This window comes from Pangasianodon hypophthalmus, chromosome 18, assembly GCF_027358585.1.
Source record: "Pangasianodon hypophthalmus isolate fPanHyp1 chromosome 18, fPanHyp1.pri, whole genome shotgun sequence".
Classification (NCBI taxonomy): domain Eukaryota; kingdom Metazoa; phylum Chordata; class Actinopteri; order Siluriformes; family Pangasiidae; genus Pangasianodon; species Pangasianodon hypophthalmus.
This window is the reverse complement of record NC_069727.1, coordinates 2,894,074-2,912,707: the sequence shown is the minus strand read 5'-3', so window position 1 is coordinate 2,912,707 and position 18,634 is coordinate 2,894,074. Positions and strand designations below refer to the sequence as shown.

The window sequence follows — 18,634 nt, the reverse complement described above, 5'->3', positions numbered from 1 at the left end:
TTATTATTATTATTATTATCATCTTTAGGGGGCCAAGCACTGAAGGTGCCTCCTATGGAACTGTATATTTTCTTCTTGCTGGGAGTCTACGGCACTTCGTACGTTTTTAATGAAATTTGGCACAGCGATAGAGGACAGTCTCAGCTACCAGCACAGCAGTTTTGGTGTACACCACTCAAGCTCTCTAGCACCACCAATATGCAAAATTTGGACATACATTTACATTTACATTTATGGCATTTGGCAGATGCTCTTATCCAGAGCGACTTACAGAAGTGCTTTGAAGTCTCTATCAATAAATACATTCTGATACTGGTTCGCTAGGTCAGGGACTAATAATACCACCAGTCTATAAACTCTGTTGGGGAGGTAATATAGTAAAATGCACTCAGACAATACAAAGTTGTTGTTTTTTTAACAATATTTTATTACGTTTACAATAATAACTCTCAATGTTGTAGAAACGCGATTCCATTTTCCTCTGATTCTTTGGGTCAAGCCGAGTTCAAGGGACACCATGATGTTTTCCACCATACAATTATACACAGCATCAGGACACCAATCTGAACAGAACTTAATTCTCAGATTTTCGATATGTGGGATGTTTCATCCGTAACGTGGATGTGAATTTGATAATGAAGTCACCAAACAGGAAGTGAGGTTATGTCTCAGCAATGCTTTCACATATTGAAAGAAACTTGTCACATATGTTTAGTAAAATGACCTAATGTTATGAAACTAGCTTTGAGTTCATTTGCAACATGGAAGGGCTCCTGAAAACAGGAAGTGAGGTAATATCTCAACAAAGAATTTATTTTTAACCTTCAAATTTACTATCGGGGAACAAATCCTGATGAAGTCAATGGCTTCAGTGCTATGGGGTGAGGCCGAAAAGTGCTTGGCCCCCTTAATCATCGCTTGTCATTATTATTATTAGTAGTAGTAGTAGTAGTATATTTGGCTCATTTTTTTTTTTTAAACAAGTACAATCATATACTCAAGCTTAAAATTGTTTTAGTAGTTTTAGTAATTGTCTTAGTAGTCTTTTGAGTTTTAAAACAATCTAACCAAGAGAAACATCAGTTGAATTTGCGTATGTTCAAGATATTTTACATGAAAATATATCAATTTTTTACATTTTTAACTTGAAGCGGACAATAAACTCATACTTCTTTTTCAGCACTGACTTTTCTTTAAACAGTCCATGCCATCAGTTCACTGATCAAAAATTCCAAGCTAATGTCTCTAGCCCTGTAGCTAGTCTCCTACATTTCTGATACATTCCCCACATGACGTTTTTCACGTGTGATTATGTCAGTAATATGAAATCACATGTGAAAAACGTGAGAAGGTACATTTTATCACTGCACATGTAGCCACATAGGACCACGTTAGAAATGAACTAATGGCGTGAGCGAAAAAAAAGAAAAAAGTATGAAACATAACATGAAGTGACTAAATGTGAAGAGGTGAAGCCTGTGTGACTTCTCTGTAAGGCTTTCTCCTACTCTCTAAGCTGGAATTCTTTAAATCACTCCCATCCCATTCCAGGATCCCTGCTCTCGAATCTTATTGGAGGATGTAGTAGGTGGAGTGGTGGCTCCTCCTGCTCGTGTCTGGGAGGCGGACGTGAATAACGTGTCATGTTTCTCCAGCTGTGAGAGCAGGGGATTATTGAAAAGCTCCTGGATGCTAAGAGCATTTCATTGTGCTCTGTTTAAACTGTGCGCCGAGTCTGTTAAACAAACACACACACTCACGTAACCATTTAACCGAACAAACAGTTTCGCTCTTTTTGCAGTCCACAGAAAGGTGACTGAGCAGCAGATTGACAGCTAAACTATTTTTCCTTTTCATGGGTTTGCATGGTCGTGCTGAAGCCTCTAAACAGTGCAGCTCTTTCAGCGTGTGCCGGATTTTTCCGGGATTTGACCATCGGATTTGACCAGCTGTCCTGTTAACCCTTTATGCCACACTTCATCTGAGCTTCAAATATAATAAAGCTTTAACCCTTTTAAAAAGCATGTGCCACTGATTTATTAAAGAATTTCTACTAAAGAGTTCAAAGGTTACTTAAATACGAGTTTAGGAATCTGTCTGTTTTCCCTTTTTCTCATAAACTTATATAGATGTATTATTCTACTATAATGTTAATGTTCATTAATGTAGTGCTCGTCCATTTTATACCATTTTTCTGGTTAATTTTTTAGGTCTATGAACCAAGTCGGTGTGATCAGACAAGGTCATTTACATTTTATTTAAATACAAACCACAAGCTTCACATTACATATCAGCTGTGACCTTCAAAGTCTGGACAGCGATGAGAAATTATTCCACTTAAAGTCTGTGATTCATCCGTCTGTCTGCATGTTCAGGCTGGTGTTTGTTTCGTAAAGGGTGAAAATAAAGGGTAAGGGCCACACCTTGGCTTTTCTGGGATTTAGATAATTAATATCAGTGCATCACCAGTTCAGACAGGACAACCACAGGACATACTCTCCAAAAACCTGACAAGAAAAGAAAAAAAAAAAAAGTCATATGTTACAGCAAACATGTAGAAAAAGGTTCTCTGGTCGGATGAGAACAAAATGCAACTTAATTGTCACAATATGCTACATTTTCTGATCATCAGCCTGAGAACACCATTCCCACAGTGAAGCATGGTGGTGGTAGCATCATGTTGTGGGATTGAGGGCAAGATGGATGGAGCCAAATATATAATCTGAGAAGAAAATCTGTTCTAGTCTGCAAGAGTCTAGATGCTAAGGGTACTGCCAAAGCTACACTGGAGTGGTTCAAAACCAAGAACGTGAAGACTATTGACTCTTAATCGCACGATCCATGTGGCCAGAAGAGGATGGATTCATTTTTGAGTCTGGTTCCTCTCATGGTTTCTTCCTCATGTCGCTTTGTCATTAAGGATCTAATTTCTAAATCTGTATCTGGATTTGTGTAAAGCTGCTTTGTGACAGTGTTCATTGTTGAAAGTAATATATTAATAAAATTGAATTGAACTAAATTGAGTATGGTAGAACGTCCCAGTCCTCAAGCCGAGTGGGAATCTTGAAGATTCTTGCCAATCTGACAGATCTTGAGCAATTTTGACATGAAGAATTGGCCAAGAAGCTATGAATCCAGATGTGAAAGCTGATTGAGACACATCCCAGAAGACTTGAAGCTATAATTGCAACCAAAGGTCTTTCTCCTGAGTATTGACCAATGCGGTGAATATTTATGCAACCCACAAAGGTCTGGGTTTATTTTATTATTTATTTTTTTTATTAATCTTTGTGTCACTATAAAGAATTTTTTTACACCTTCAAATGTTAGACTTATTGTGGAAATCAAATGTTAAAACTTCAAGTTAATTCCATTCCTAACAGTACAACATGTGGTAAAGTTCTTACTGATGGGATCTGAACCAAGAAAAAGTCAGATGAGTAATGATTAAAGAGCTTTTCCAGCCTATTTGTCGGACAATTTGTCATCTGATGCTGCCCTAAGAAGTACACTCTCAGAAAAAAAGGGTACTAAACAGTACCATTCCTTATCACTAGGGCAGTACCCTCAAGGGTACACCTTTTATACCTTTAATACCTTTAATATGTATGTTTCACCTGGAAATGTTGATATAGTGCACCTTTAAAAATGATTAATGATTAAGGGTAAAGTTTTACAGCTACATTACATGCACCTTAAGAGTTTTGACAGCCCTACATGCTAGCTACCAAATTATAAACAAACTAGTAGCCTAATGTAAACCACCGTCACTCTGACCAGGCAGTTACTAAGGATGAACGAATAAACGCTATAAATTCATTATGCAGTGCCGGACTTCATTTGTCTGCTCGCTCGCACCCACGTGGAAGTAAAAACCTTCCACTTGCGAGACTTTTTGTTGGGTTCTGATGCACATCTATAATCTCAACCAGGCATCATGTGATCCTTTAAAAAAAATTATAAAAACCTAATCATGTTCATCGTATTTGTATCAGTAATGTATTCCTACTGGGTTATACGTCCCAGTAAGAAAAAAGGTACTAAACTGTACTTTTCCTTGGTATGGTTCCGCAAGCATTCACCATTTGTACCTTTAAAATGTACTTATTACTTACAAAGGTCCATGTAGTGTAACTTTAAAGCTTAAATCATTACACTTAAATAAATTTAAAGGTACACTATATCCACATTCCCAGGTGAAATATACAGTATATAGTAAACATACAAAAGATAAGTGTTCTGACATTTTGTACCTTTAGTGTGTATCCTTTCACACAGAAAAGCATAAACCTTTAATAAAGCTTTACTCTAAAATGAATTACAGTCCAGTTATGCAGCTTAAAATATTTTAAAGGTACAATATGTCCACTTTTTCATGTGGAAGATACACATTAAAGATATAAATCATGTTCAACAATGCCACAGCCATCCGTGGTACGTACATGCCGATGAAACCACAAGGAAGAGTACAGTTTGGTACCTTTATTTCTTGCAGTAGTTTTAAAATCATAAACATAGTACACTATATGGCCAAAAGTATGTGCACCCTTGTCCATCACACCCATTTGTGCTTGTTGAACATCTCATTCCAGATTTAGTCCCCCTTTACTGTTATAATAAGCTCCACTCTTCTGCGAAGTCTTTCCACTAGATTTTGGAGCGTGGCTGTGGGGATTTGTGTTCATTCAGCCACAAGAGCATTAGTGAGGTCAGGCGCTGATGTTGGTGAGGAGGTCTGGGGTGAAGTCGTGTGTTCCAGTTCATCCCAAAGGTGTTCAGTGGGGTTGAGGTCAGGGCTCTGTGCAGGACACTCGAGTTCTTCCACTCCAACCTTCACACACCATGTCTTCATGGAGCTCGCTTTGTGCACAGGGGCATTGTCATGCTGGAACAGGTTTGGGCCTCTTAGTTCCAGTGAAAGGAAACTGTAATGCTACAGCAAATACAGAGACATTCTAGACAATTGTGTGCTTCAGACTTTGTGGTAACAGTTTGGGGAAGAACCACATATAGGTGTGATGATCAGGTTTCCACAAACCTTTATATCTATCTATCTATCTATCTATCTATCTATATATATATATATACATATATATATATATTCATGGATATTACAAGTTAAATAAATGACAATGAAATATGTTCATGAAATGATCAGCATCTGTTCTGATTTTTAGTAAATCAAGTAGAGTAAAGTAAGTTTCACTTGAAAAAGCACCAGGTGAAAAAGCACCAGGTGAAGAAGTACTAGGTGAAGAAGTACCAGGTAAAGAGGTACTAGGTGAAGAAGTACCAGGTAAAGAAGTACTAGGTGAAGAAGTACCAGGTGAAGAGGTACTAGGTGAAGAAGTACCAGGTGTGATAAGCAGCAGCTGTAAGGAACACTTTTCTGAATGGTGTAAGACAAATGTGAATCTATGTACAAGGTGATCTGGTAGATTATATGACACTGACATGATGGTTAAAAAGTGACACCAGTAATGATTTCAGAAGTCTCCCACTTTATTATTATTATTTTTTTTTTTTCACTGAACACAAGCAGGTGGAACTCGTTTGTTTTGTTTTTCCACAGCTTGTTTCCGGAAGAAAAAAAACAACAAAACAAAACAGAAAGATAGACGTCAAGGTTGCTCGAGTCACAGCTCTGGGTCCCTGTGTGCGTCCGCACCCTCACATTCCACACCGCCTTTACTCCATCTCCAGCGACGCACCCAATGCGCTTTTTACGCACATGCGCAATTTGCGTAGCGCGCGCGCACCTCCTCCTCCTCCTCCTCCTCCTTCTTCTTGTCCTCTTTCTCCTCCTCCTCCTCTCTCTCGCGGAAGCTGACTACAGCGAGCGCGCGCCCTTCACGCACACATCCTCCTCCGCCTGCCATCAGCTCCGATCAGCTCCGCAAACCGCCTCACGCACCGCAGAAGGACGCAGAGACATTTCTCTCTCTCTCTCTCTCAGTCTCTCACACCTGATGTACGTACCGCACACTCTGATCCAACTCGCTTTGTTCTGTTTCAGGATGTTCACTTGTTTGCTTTGGTTTGCTTGAATGAAGGTCATTTCATGCACATGCACAGAGCGCGTGCATGTAGGCCAGGTGCAAAAAAAAAAAAAACAAGCAAGAAATGTGTTAAAATGTTTCCAGGTTTATAGCAGGACGCCTTTTTCTCTGTCACGAGGAATCTCTCTCTCTTTCTTTTCTGTGCATGCATTGTGTGTTTTTGTGTGTGCGCGTGTGTGTGTATTGCAGTTTGTTTGAGGAAATTTCCGTGATGCAGATTTAAAAAAAAAAAAAAATGTAAATGCAATAGTGGTTGCACTATCTATCTATCTATCTATCTATCTATCTATCTATCTGTTTAGTTCTGAGGAAGATGTCCTAGCACTAATGCATCATGTGTAATGTGAGTTGTCTTTTCTTTTCTTTTTTGTGGTGTGTGTGTGTGTGTGTGTGTGTGGAAAGATGTGTTGCCAGTAAACAAACCCGACATGAACTTGACCTTGTGCTTTAAAACTGCGCCTGTTTGCACGCTGATTGTTTTGGGCGCACGAGCAGCTCCAGCTTCAGGGGCTCTGTAGAGTCTCGCGCTGCTCTGAGGAACAGAAACTGCAGCTGAATTCCGTCTAAAACGCGTTTTTATTAAACACTTCATAGCTTCTGCTGCTCAGCTCTCTCCGTTATTCAACACTGCTACATCCGGGCCACTGAGCGTCATGACGTCATGTGCACGCTGCTGGCGCCGCCTGGGGGCGTCACGGTGTGATGTGTTCACGGTGTGATCGGTCTCAGTGTAAACATATCGCGGTTTCACGGTTTTTTTTTTTAATCAACAAGTTAAAAACCAGAGAAAAGTTTATTATTGATTATGAATTTTTTGTGCACATTTTGTACAACAGATAAATCAGGTCCTGGCACTTTAAAAAAAAAAAAAGGTTTTTTTGAGATTCCTGAATTAATTCTATGCATGATTGCATCAATTTCCTTTAGAAACAGGAAGTCAGAGTGTTAGCATTTTGTAGGCAGTAGCGGTGAAGATACACCACATCCCGCCCAATCGAAACAAACCTGACACGAGCAGCGTGAACGAGCTAAATACTGAGAACAGCGAAGAGTTTAACAAAAGCACTTTCAACTGCTACTGCTGCTAACAAGCTACAGAACCGCTAATGCTGCTAGTGAGCTAACAAACCGCTAATGAGCTAGCAAAGTGCTAACGCTACTAATGAGCTAGCAAAGTGCTAACGCTACTAATGAGCTAGCAAAGTGCTAATGCTTCCAACGAGCTAACAAGCTGCTAAAGCTTCCAACGAGCTAATAAGCTGCTAATGCTAGTAATGAGCTAACAGACTCCTAATGCTAGTAAAGAGCTAACAAACTGTTAACGCTACTAATTAGCTAACAAACTGCTACTGCTTCCAACAAGCTAACAAACTGTTAATGCTAGTAATGAGCTAACAAACTGCTAGTGCTTTTGATAAGCTAACAAACTGCTATAATGTGCTAACAAACTGGTACTGCTTCTAACAAACTAAAGAACTTCTACTTGTGCTAATGAGATTTTAAAAAAAACAGCCCTCTTTTAATTGCACTATGGGAGATTTACAGAAAGTTACAAAGAGAAACATTAGATTTCAGGGCCACTTTAAAGCACATTGTGTTATGAAGTAGTGCACTTCCTGCGCAGCCGAGAGTCTCTGTCACAGCGCAAGATAAAGCTGAAAGTCACTGAGTCTTTTCTGCTAATTGTGAAAGTTGCGTAAGAACATTTATTACCCTTTATGTATGAAGAGATTAATAGCCGCGTGGCCGGGTCTGTGTGCTGGACATAGTGAATAATCGAATAAATGTGTGTACACAGCTGAAAAGCGTGTTGTGTGATGGCTTGCTAAGCTGCTCACGGCGTCCCGTCAGGAAGGAAACACAGCTGGAGAAGAAACGTTACGACTTCATTCTATATAGAACAAAAAGCACAAGGAACCAAATGAACACAATGTTCTTCAAACAAACCGAACAAATGTTCTTCATCTTGCTTGGAAAGCTATTTTTGAGAGTGACTTTGATGTAAAATCTTGTACACTGTCTGTATTTATCACATATTTAGCGTACACACACAGTCACACACACACCGTAATCAGGAAATTTGTTTCCATAACATTGAAGAGGGAGCGGCTGTGAGGAAAGACAGCACACTCAGCTAAAAAAGAAAAAGTCGAACAAGTGTGACAGTGTTCAGTGCTGTTTATCCAAAAACAAACAAAAAAAAAAGCCAAGAAATGTCGTTGTAGTCAGCAATGCTGCGTGTTTTATTTGATCCGTAACGTTACATTACTGCAGAGGCGGTAACGTGACGTTACGTAGAAGGTTAACGGCAGCAGAGGCGGGAATGTGGCGTCACGTAGAGGGTTAACGGCAGCAGAGGCGGGAATGTAATGTTACGTAGAGGGTTAACGGCAGCAGAGGCGGGAATGTAATGTTACGTAGACGGTTAACGGCAGCAGAGGCGGGAATGTAATGTTACGTAGAGGGTTAACGGCAGCAGAGGCGGGAATGTAATGTTACGTAGACGGTTAACAGCAGCAGAGGCGGGAATGTAATGTTACGTAGAGGGTTAACGGCAGCAGAGGCGGGAATGTAATGTTACGTAGACGGTTAACAGCAGCAGAGGCGGGAATGTAATGTTACGTAGACGGTTAACAGCAGCAGAGGCGGGAATGTAATGTTACGTAGACGGTTAACAGCAGCAGAGGCGGGAATGTGACGCTACGTAGACGGTTAACAGCAGCAGAGGCGGGAATGTGACGCTACGTAGACGGTTAACAGCAGCAGAGGCGGGAATGTAATGTTACGTAGATGGTTAACAGCAGCAGAGGCGGGAACGTGACGTCACGTAGAGGGTTAAACAGAAAAAGAAGTTGCTGTAATGTGATTCAGGATGAGTCCAAATAGAGAGGAAAAATAAGTGTAATCGACGGGAATGTTGAAAAAGCCAATGATCAGGTCGTAATCCGTGACTAACCGTGAAACCGTAATATAAAATAAATTGAATGCAGTTCAGGAATCTATTTGCACAACAAACGATATCTGTAAACAGCGCTGTTTGTTCTCCTTTCACCCACTTCTGCTGGTTTACCGTGACGTCGGCTTCATTTCCTGGCATCAGACTCTTCATCTCTGCAGGCTATAAAACAGAGCCTTTGTAAATGCAAACTTGGTTATGACACAGTTTCAGTGCAGAGTAGCTCAAGTACCTTTTACCCAGAAAGGCTCATGTAGCTTTACTGTATAATGTAATGATAGTCCAATTAAGTAGCTTTTCAAAAGTACACTCTATTCACATTTCCAGGTGAAAGGTATAAAAGATAATGGTACGGGTTGGTACATTTTGAAATGAGGGTGCGTCCTGTAACAAAACATCAGCAAAAGTAGTGTGAAAAGAAGCGTAGTCTCAGCTTTGACGTGATTCCCCTCGGCCTGGTATGAAGATTGTGTATGACGTGGAGCAGAGTGTGTAATGCTTGTAATGTAGTGATGTTACACTGTGTTATGTATTTAAATGTAAAGAGACCTTGTGTGGTAGAAAGGCCCTATAAATTAAAAAACTGAAAACATAAACATAAAAAATAAACACACTATGACACACTAAGGACGCTTTGACGTCTGCAGTGTTTAGACCCGAACCCTGGTGTGTTCTCCGTTCTCCGTGTGGCTCTTTAGACGAGAACACAGCGATCACGCTCGGGTCCGAGAGAGAGAGAGCGTCTGAGCGATGCGGTCTCACTCCACTTCCGAGTGAACTCTAGTGAGAACGTGATTCGACTCTGAATCGACTCGCTGCAGGAAGTGAATCCGACACGCCGTGTGTTTTTGGGTTGCAGCGTTTTTCCGTAGACGTGAGCCGCTAAAACTGAGCCAAAGCACAGAGCACAAATATATATGTGTGTGCTGGATAAAGAGGAAAAAAAAGAGAAAATAAACACTGGATGTTGCAGACGAAATGTCTTCAACTATTATTTGTAGAATCTAATGATCTAATCATTTATCGAGTGCCGGCTCCGTATTCTCCGTTCTCCTGCACACACCTGGTAAAATGGTTTGTTTATCTGTTTTGATCTCTGTATCTCTGACCAGTGTATGAATGATTTTTTCAGGACATTTTCAGCCCTTTACACCCCTCAGACAATGTTTTTAGTTATGTTTGGTATAGTATAGTATGTAGAGTATTCGGCAAACGCACTAATAGGTGTGAAAGTGTCCTCAGCTGTGCTTCATGACTATATACACCAGAGTGGGGTTTATCATGCAAGTGAAACCTGATTGAGAAGGAATCTGAAGGAATTTACATTGCAAAAAGGTGTGTGTGTTTCACAGAACTGCATACACACTGCCGTAGCATATTAAAATCCTTATTTAGAAATAGTGCTCGAATGAATAACATGCTAGTAATGTTCTTATATGTAGCTTTGTACACAATACTATTCTACTCTCTCTCTCTATCTCTCTCTCTCACGCACACACACACACACACACACACACACACACACACAGAGCTCAGAGCGAGCTTCATGCCTGTGCCCTGTTCTCCTTTTGTCCTTTTTGTTGGCGCCGTGTCATTTTCAGGATTAGCGAGTCCACGGCACTCAGCGGATGGAAAAGAACGTGGAGGATTAGCGGCACATTGGCTCACACACGTTTCACGTTTAGTTCGCTGAAGTCAGCCTTTCAACTCTGAACTTTAACACGTGATTCAGAATCGGTCCAATCAGCGTACTGCATTACAGTTACAGCTCGAAGTAAGGAATAAAACACTCCGTGTCATGCTGTTATGGGAAAATAATCAGCACCTCAAAATGTATTCCTGTTGCATCACAGCAATTTGCAGACGATTACAATTTTTTATATCTTGTAAAATGTAATACATTTATCTATTTATTTACGTTTACCTATGTGTCATTAGAAAAGCAAGAAATCCAAACAAATTGCTGATGATTCCTCAGACCAATCCGATGTCGCAATGTTTCTTCAGCTCACAGCTTTAGTTCCTACCTGTGGTTAGTTCCCATTTAGCGTTTGAAGTAAAATTAGTAGAAAAGCGTATAACCACGGTTTCATCTTATCCTGTCGTTAAATGCGTATAGAGACAAAGAAAAATAAAGCTTGGAAGGAAGTAGCAGAGATTGTTGGGGTCTCAGGTGAGTGTACGTAGCTAGTGCAGTTAGCTTGCTTTGCTAATCTGAACTGAGAACGCAGCTAGTATGAAGCTGAGCGCGTAACTCGTAAATCAAACAAACTATTTTTCACAGTGCTTTAAAAGCTATATATAGCTACTTACGTTTTCCAAACCACGCCTCCAAGTGATAGCAGGATCAGTCGCTACACGCCCACAAAAGACAAGCTGCATGTGAGACGAGTGACTTGTCACATGCTGATGTGAACGAAGATCATGAACTGTTAATGAGATGTAATGCAGGAGGCGGAGTTTCATTAAAGCATGCATCAAAACACTAGCACTGTTGCGATAGGAGGGGAAAAAACGACTATAAATAAATCTAGAAATGTTCTGTAATAAATGCTGTAACTCTCTGTGTAGATCATGGCCTCAGTCCTGGAGAAACTCATCACCTCCGTGAGCAGCGGTCCTGCTGACCCACCCACCAGCAAGGTGACTGTGGTGGGAGTGGGGCAAGTGGGCATGGCCTGCGCTGTCAGCATCCTGCTGAAGGTAAGAGACCTCACACACACACACACACACACACACACACACACACACACACACACACACACACAAAACTCCAGTGTTGGACCTTAGGACCTGATTGTGCTCGATTTGAGCTGAGTGAATTTCCCATGACTGACTCAGGTTCTCTCTCTCTCTCTCTCTCTCTCTCTAGGACTTGTGTGACGAGCTGGCGCTGGTCGATGTGCTGGAGGACAAGCTGAAAGGAGAGATGATGGACCTGCAGCATGGCAGCCTCTTCCTCAAGACCCATAAGATCATCGCTGATAAGGGTGAGAGACCTCTAAATGACTGAATCTTTTTCACTGAATCTTTAAGCTGTTCTGAATCATTTAGATAATGATTCGTTTGTTCAACTTTGAAAAGTGATTCGCTTCGACCTGTTGTCAAACGATTCTTTAAAAATGATTCAGTGGTTCACAGAACATTGTATTTTATATCTTAAAATATAAGAAGTCAGTTATAAACACCAGACTTTAATGAATCAGTCAGTAAAAGATTCAAATCATTTTAAGTACTAAAGTAAATTATGTGACTCACTTAAGACTTACTTACTTCCTTGCATACTTCCTTCCTTCCTTCATTCCTTTCTTCCTTTCATATTTCCATTCTTCATTCCTTTCTTCCTTACTTTCTTTGTACCTCCATACAGTCTTCCCTACTTACTTCCTTTCATACTTCCTTTGTTCCCATCCTTCCATACATCCATACTTTTTATGTACGTCCATACTTCCTTCTGTACTTCCCTCTGTACTTCCTTCCTTCCTTCTGTACTTCCTTCCTTCCTTACATCTTTTGATATAAAAATAAATACTCATCATATGAATAAATTCTATAGATAACTAATATAAAATAAACAAACAAATACATAAATACTAATTTATTTTCTACATTTGTGTATTTTTATCTCTTTACACACGTTTATTGTACTTATATTTTTCACTTCCTTTTTTATTTTACCTTTCTGCATTCTATTTATCAGATGTCGGTGTTTGTATAACTCCATAGCTATTACATAACTGTCTCTTCATAACGTCTCGGTACATGCTGTTGATTGACAGACTACTCTGTGACGGCGAACTCGCGCATCGTGGTGGTGACGGCTGGCGTTCGTCAGCAGGAGGGCGAAAGCCGCCTCAACCTGGTGCAGAGGAACGTCAACATCTTCAAGCACATCATCCCTCAGATCGTCAAACACAGTCCCAACTGCATCCTCGTCGTCGTCTCCAACCCGGGTGAGACCCAGCTTCAGCACACAACTGCCCAGTTTTATTACCTATACATGTTAGTCGACTTCAGAACTATTGGCACCCTTCAAGAAAACAGACAAAATGGTTGTTTTAAATAAAGATTACGCACAATTATTAAAAATGTCTACTCATATGTTTAGAAAAGCTACTGACATTTCCTCAACATGAATAATTCTCAAAAAAAAAAAAAGAAAAAATCGAAAATAAATGCCAAAAAAATCTCTTCACCATTGGGGGGGGGAAAAAAACAAAGAGAAATATGATTGTAGGTCTACAAAATTAAAGTAATGGATATTTAAAAAAAATTCAGTTAAAATACCACTAGTGCCATTATAATAGTTAGAACTTAATAATTATTACTTAATATCTTAATAATTTTTAACATCAGCACTACCACCACCATGCTTCAGTGTGAGGAAGTGAATTAAACATATCTTAATACTGTGTAACGCATCTTTTGACATTATTTGTCATATTTGTTCATTTTTGCTCATTTTTATGAAAGGTGCCAGTAATTCTGGACAAAATGGTGGACAAATTTGTTTTGTTCTTGAAAGTGCTTTGTGTAAAGCTGTTCATTTTAACCCCTGCACAGTGGACATCATGACTTACGTGACTTGGAAGCTCAGCGGCCTTCCCAAGCACCGCGTCATCGGCAGCGGCACCAACCTGGACTCGGCCCGTTTCCGCTTCATCATGGCCGAGAAGCTGGGCATCCACGCAAGCAGCTTCAACGGCTACATCCTGGGAGAGCACGGAGACTCCAGCGGTGAGCCTCTGAGAGAGAGGAGTAGATGGTGGAGGAGATTGAACGAGGTGTCGTGGATGGTCAGGGATAAAGATTTGGTTTTTTTATTCTAAACACACCAAACCATAAACGTGGACGCTAGTTATATAAACACTTTGAGTCTATATACTGCAAGGTGCTTTTATGTTGTAGTGGCGTATAATTTTAGATGGAAAGGAAATCTGAGATCTTCCCGGTTCCTGTGTTCCTCAGTGCCTGTATGGAGCGGCGCTAACGTCGCCGGAGTGAACCTGCAGAAGCTCAACCCGGCCATCGGGACGGATCAGGACAGCGAGAACTGGAAGGAGGCTCACAAGCTGGTGGTGGACAGGTGAAATAAAACCACACCATAATGGTTAATTTTATAAACAAATACACACGAATAGAGAAGATGAATGCATTCAAGCGAAACTGCTTAACATATTTTACATTTATAAGATTGTGAGAGTTCATGAGTCCATTTATAAGATTTGAGTTCATGTCTGTGTTCTTCAGTATTATTAGTTTTAATTCTTTACATATATTTCGCTTTTCTATTGTAAATGCAGTTTAATTTAGTTCATGTAAGTAAAAGTAATTCTGTTATTTTTATAGAGTTTAGTTTTATTAATTTGAGTTGTTCAGACAGATTAACAGTTGAAAGCTGTTTTTGTGTCTGATCTACTTTAGATGATTAACCGACTGCAATTTAGCCATGATTACATAAAAAAAAAAAAAAGGAAAATCTGTATTTGATTTCAAAATTGTTTTATTAAATAAATCATATGCAGTTTTAATGTCGCTATTAATAACGTAGCTAGTACTAATGTAGCCTACGTTTCTCACTCCTGTTCAGTAAAGGAGAAATGTAAACCTCAGGCTTTCACACGATACAATCACAATGCAATTTACATTTTTAATAGAATGATTCGATATTTGATGATACCATTGAATCCAATACGATACGATTCGATTCAGTAAGCAGAAATTTGATATTTGAACACTGAATCTGCTATGATGCAGTTCGATTTAGATTCACAAGGCAACGATTCAGTATTTCACGACATCACTGAATCTGCTACGATAAGAAATGATTTCAGTTCTTAAAGGGGAAGGAAACAGTTTTCATTCTCAGAATAGATTTTATTCCTCTGGGTCTTGATGTCTCGTGTTAAGCGTAATTATTCCTCTGTAACACGATGCTGAGCACTTGACCCTTGCGCTTCGGTGCTGCGGTTACCCTGACAGGTGTGTGTTGTCATAGACTGGCTTGTGTTTACACGCTGTTGAACTCTAAACAGCGAGTAAAGCTCCACTGCACGAGGAGATAAAAACGTCTGAAGCTGACTGTATAGCGGCCGGCTGCACAAATCACTCCTACGCTAACTCGAGTCTGAGTTATCACAAAGTGATTCAATCCTAAATAATGAAAGGGAACCGTCCACATGTGTGTGTTTGGGTGGTTTTTCTGTAGATTTGAGCTGCAAACATGAGCCATGAAGCACAAACTGAGGCAGAACAGCTACGTTCTCCAGATAGGTGATGTTGTCTAGAGATTTGAATTGACAGATAAATCCTGCATGTATATCTTGTATTGTAAGCAGTGCTACATCTGGAACTTCCCTATCCACACACACACACACACACACACACACACACACACACACATAAAACTAGCATTTTCCTTACTCCACCTTGGACTTTGTCCTTGTTCACAAACAGGAGTATGATGGCTCGTTTGATTTCCCTACAGCAGATACACTCTGTCCCAGCTGGCATTAATGCACGTGCCCCAAAACAAATCCGTTCCTCTGTCTCAGTCAGGTCCAAGGTCCAGATCAGACTCGGTGATGTTTACAGATGCTTCACGTGAAACTGGGGATGTTTCTGCTTTAGCTAGAAACACATCCCTCTTTGGCGCAAACGCGTGTTCCTGTGGAATCGTGGATTTTATTTCCATGGCATCTGTTTCAGAGGAATACTCTTCACAAACAGAAATGCTCATTTCTTCACAAAATGTTGCCATATCTCTTGTTAAAATATGCGCAGATGTAAAACAGACGCCAAATTCTGATGTAGTTAAGACGTATGCCCTGGATGTAAATGCTAATGGCGCCATGCAGTGGCAGAGAGGGAGAGTTTATCAGGATTTATTTACGAACCAGCCACGGGCAAGAAAATGTGTTGCTTTGATTACAATTCGATTTCATTTCATAAGGCAACAATTCATTTTTTTTAATGATCCTGCTGAATTTACTACGATGCAATACAGTTTAGTGTGACTCTTTGTTCAGAATCTGGGGCGGGCCTGATGTTAATTCGGGGTTAATTTAATGTGAATTTGTGAGTGATGATGCCATGGGGAAGGATTATTTTAAAAGTTACGAGCAAATCACATTGCTAGCCAATATGAATTATTGTTTACACACCATTTATCTGTCCTTCTTCAGTAATATTTGACTTATGATTTTTACATCAATTCATTTCAATCATTTCCTTTTAAATCGATGCATCGATCAGAATCTTGGGGTCGTTACACTCTTACAGTGACGGCGTTAGTAGATACAGTATTAGAGATAAAGACGAACTTAAATTTATTTTACAGAAACAAGTGTCTGTAACTTTATCTTATCTTTCTGTTAAGTTATCTGCGTCCAGCGAGAAGCAATAATGCTGGCTAAATAATGAAATCTGTTATTGGATTAGTGCTACTGCAAACATTTACATCGTTAAACCTCAAACTCCTTGTGCTTGAACATTAACTTTTTAACCAGCAGCACTGATCAAGCAGTTCAGGTTAATGATTAACTGTTTAACTCTTAACATGCAGCGAGTTAAATGAACAGTACTCACATTACTGATGTTTTATTTCATTTCAGAGGTAATGGTTTAAGTTTTGGTTTGTGTTTTCATTCTTTTTATACTTAAGTATATTTCATTTCAGTGTATGAAACTATTTTTCTTCCTTATAGTTTTAGATGTGTATAGTGCTGGCCTTGGTGCAGTTTGGTTAATTGTGTGCATGAATATTTTTAACTAAAATGCAGATTTTAATGCACTAAATGATGATCATAGTGTTAGTAATGATAGGATAGGGCTTTGAACATGTCTTTACCCCAAAACCACCCTCAAACGCCAACCAGCACCCCGCTGTGAGCCATGCTAGTCCCCGCCCACTTCCCATGCTTAGAAAATCAGGAAAGGGTTCTTGGGCTGAGTGTAAACTTTTCCCTTATAAATAATCAGTGTTTCAGGGAGTCTGTCTCTTTCTCTTCTCTTCTCTTCCTGTTCTGTCCTCTATGGTCATGTCTTCCTTAGGTAAGGAAAATGGTCTCTCTCTCTCTCTCTCTCTCTCTCTCTCTCTCTCTCTCTGTGTCTCTCTCTCTCTCTCTCTCTCTCTCTGTGTCTCTCTCTCTCTGCAATAAAATGTGTCTCGGCTCAGAGTTTTATTCAGTGTATGAAGCTAAACACCCATTTTAGAAATATTTTGATGCTCACACTGAATCAGTAGCCTTAGTGTCCAGATAAAGCTTTATTTTAATAACAATATTAGCATGAGCACATTAACAGACTTTCTCACACACACACACACACACACACACACATACACACACTAACTGTCGGAACGATGAGGGCAGCAGTGGTTGTATGTAAACAGTGTTTGAAGGTTGAGCAGGTGACTGAACGTGTGTGTGTGTGTGTGTGTGTGTGTGTTTTGTTGTTGTTGTGAAACAGTGCCTACGAGGTGATTAAGCTGAAGGGTTACACTAACTGGGCCATCGGAATGAGCGTCGCTGATCTGACCGAGAGCCTGGTGAAGAACCTGAGCAGAGTTCATCCTGTCTCCACCATGGTCAAGGTGACACACACACACACACACACACACACACACACACACACACACACACACGCTGATACAGAGAGAGACGTCAGGGAGAAATACAGGCAGTGAGGCAGAAAGAGAGACAGTAAATGAGGGAGGAATACAGACAGTGAGACCTGAGAGCACCGCCTAGTGTTCAAACGAAGAACTGTTGTGATTTTTTTCTTAAGTTTAATGTAACCTAAAGACAACATCTGGAGAATGCGACACGGATGTCGTTATTCATTTTTTCTTTTGTAACCCGCTATATTTGAGTGAATCGGAGGCTTATGAAAAAAAAAATAATAATCTGGATTCTGTAGAATTTTTAGTAGAATTACAGTCCTGTAGCTGTAAGATTTCCAACATTTGCAGGACAGAGGAGTTTACGCTGGAGAGGGAACGACTGTTTATAGCTGTGTGTGTGTGTGTGTGTGTGTGTGTGTGTGTGTGTGTAGGGCATGTACGGGATCGGTGAGGAGGTGTATCTCAGCCTGCCCTGCGTCCTGAACTCCAGCGGCGTGACCAGCGTGATCAACATGACCCTGACTGACGGTGAGGTGGGGCAGATCAGGAAGAGCGCCGACACTCTGTGGAACATCCAGAAAGATCTGAAGGACCTGTGAAGTCATCCTGTAGTGGCCACACACACATTCGCACACACACACACACACTCCACCCATATCATACACATGCTTCTAACCCCTCCACTTAACACACGCATCCTCCGTAGGTGTAAAACGTGGATCTATTTTTGTGTCTTGGTCATTTTTTTTCTTTTTTGCTTTTGTCGTTTGAAAGATCAAGCTCCAGAATCCTTTCTTTTCTTTTCTCCTGAGGTGTGAATAAAATGTTGTAAGATCAGTTTTTTCACAAATATAGTAGGAGCGAAGGGGTTTTGTGGTGTTTCTGTCGACAGGAGCCAGACTGAAATATAGAGATATATTTCCCTAAAACAAACAAATCAAACGTGTTTAAAATGAGACGCAATAAATCATTAATTAAATCCCACTCATGAATGTT

The 18,634-nt window shown here is 40.2% G+C and overlaps 2 protein-coding genes across 4 annotated transcripts in view; both read left to right on the top strand.

The window, feature by feature from the left end:
• slc25a3a (solute carrier family 25 member 3a) overlaps positions 1-1,179 on the top strand; it is a 31,140-nt gene extending 29,961 nt beyond the window's left edge. For both annotated transcript variants that reach the window (XM_034313265.2, XM_053241883.1), the window contains one exon: positions 29-1,179. The gene's annotated coding sequence lies outside the window, so the exon portion shown is untranslated. The remainder of the gene's footprint in view (positions 1-28) is intronic.
• ldhba (lactate dehydrogenase Ba) overlaps positions 1-18,634 on the top strand; it is a 19,103-nt gene extending 469 nt beyond the window's left edge. Inside the window, exons 1-8 of one of the 2 annotated variants that reach the window (XM_026922781.3) lie at positions 5,812-5,971; positions 11,587-11,718; positions 11,888-12,005; positions 12,795-12,968; positions 13,579-13,752; positions 13,984-14,101; positions 17,485-17,608; positions 18,070-18,634. In XM_026922781.3, the coding sequence (XP_026778582.1) occupies positions 11,590-11,718; positions 11,888-12,005; positions 12,795-12,968; positions 13,579-13,752; positions 13,984-14,101; positions 17,485-17,608; positions 18,070-18,237 (1,005 nt within the window). In that variant the 5' untranslated portion in view covers positions 5,812-5,971; positions 11,587-11,589 and the 3' untranslated portion in view covers positions 18,238-18,634. Of the gene's footprint in view, positions 1-5,811; positions 5,972-11,586; positions 11,719-11,887; positions 12,006-12,794; positions 12,969-13,578; positions 13,753-13,983; positions 14,102-17,484; positions 17,609-18,069 lie in introns of those variants that run through there. The other variant, XM_053241884.1, reaches the window with a different exon arrangement.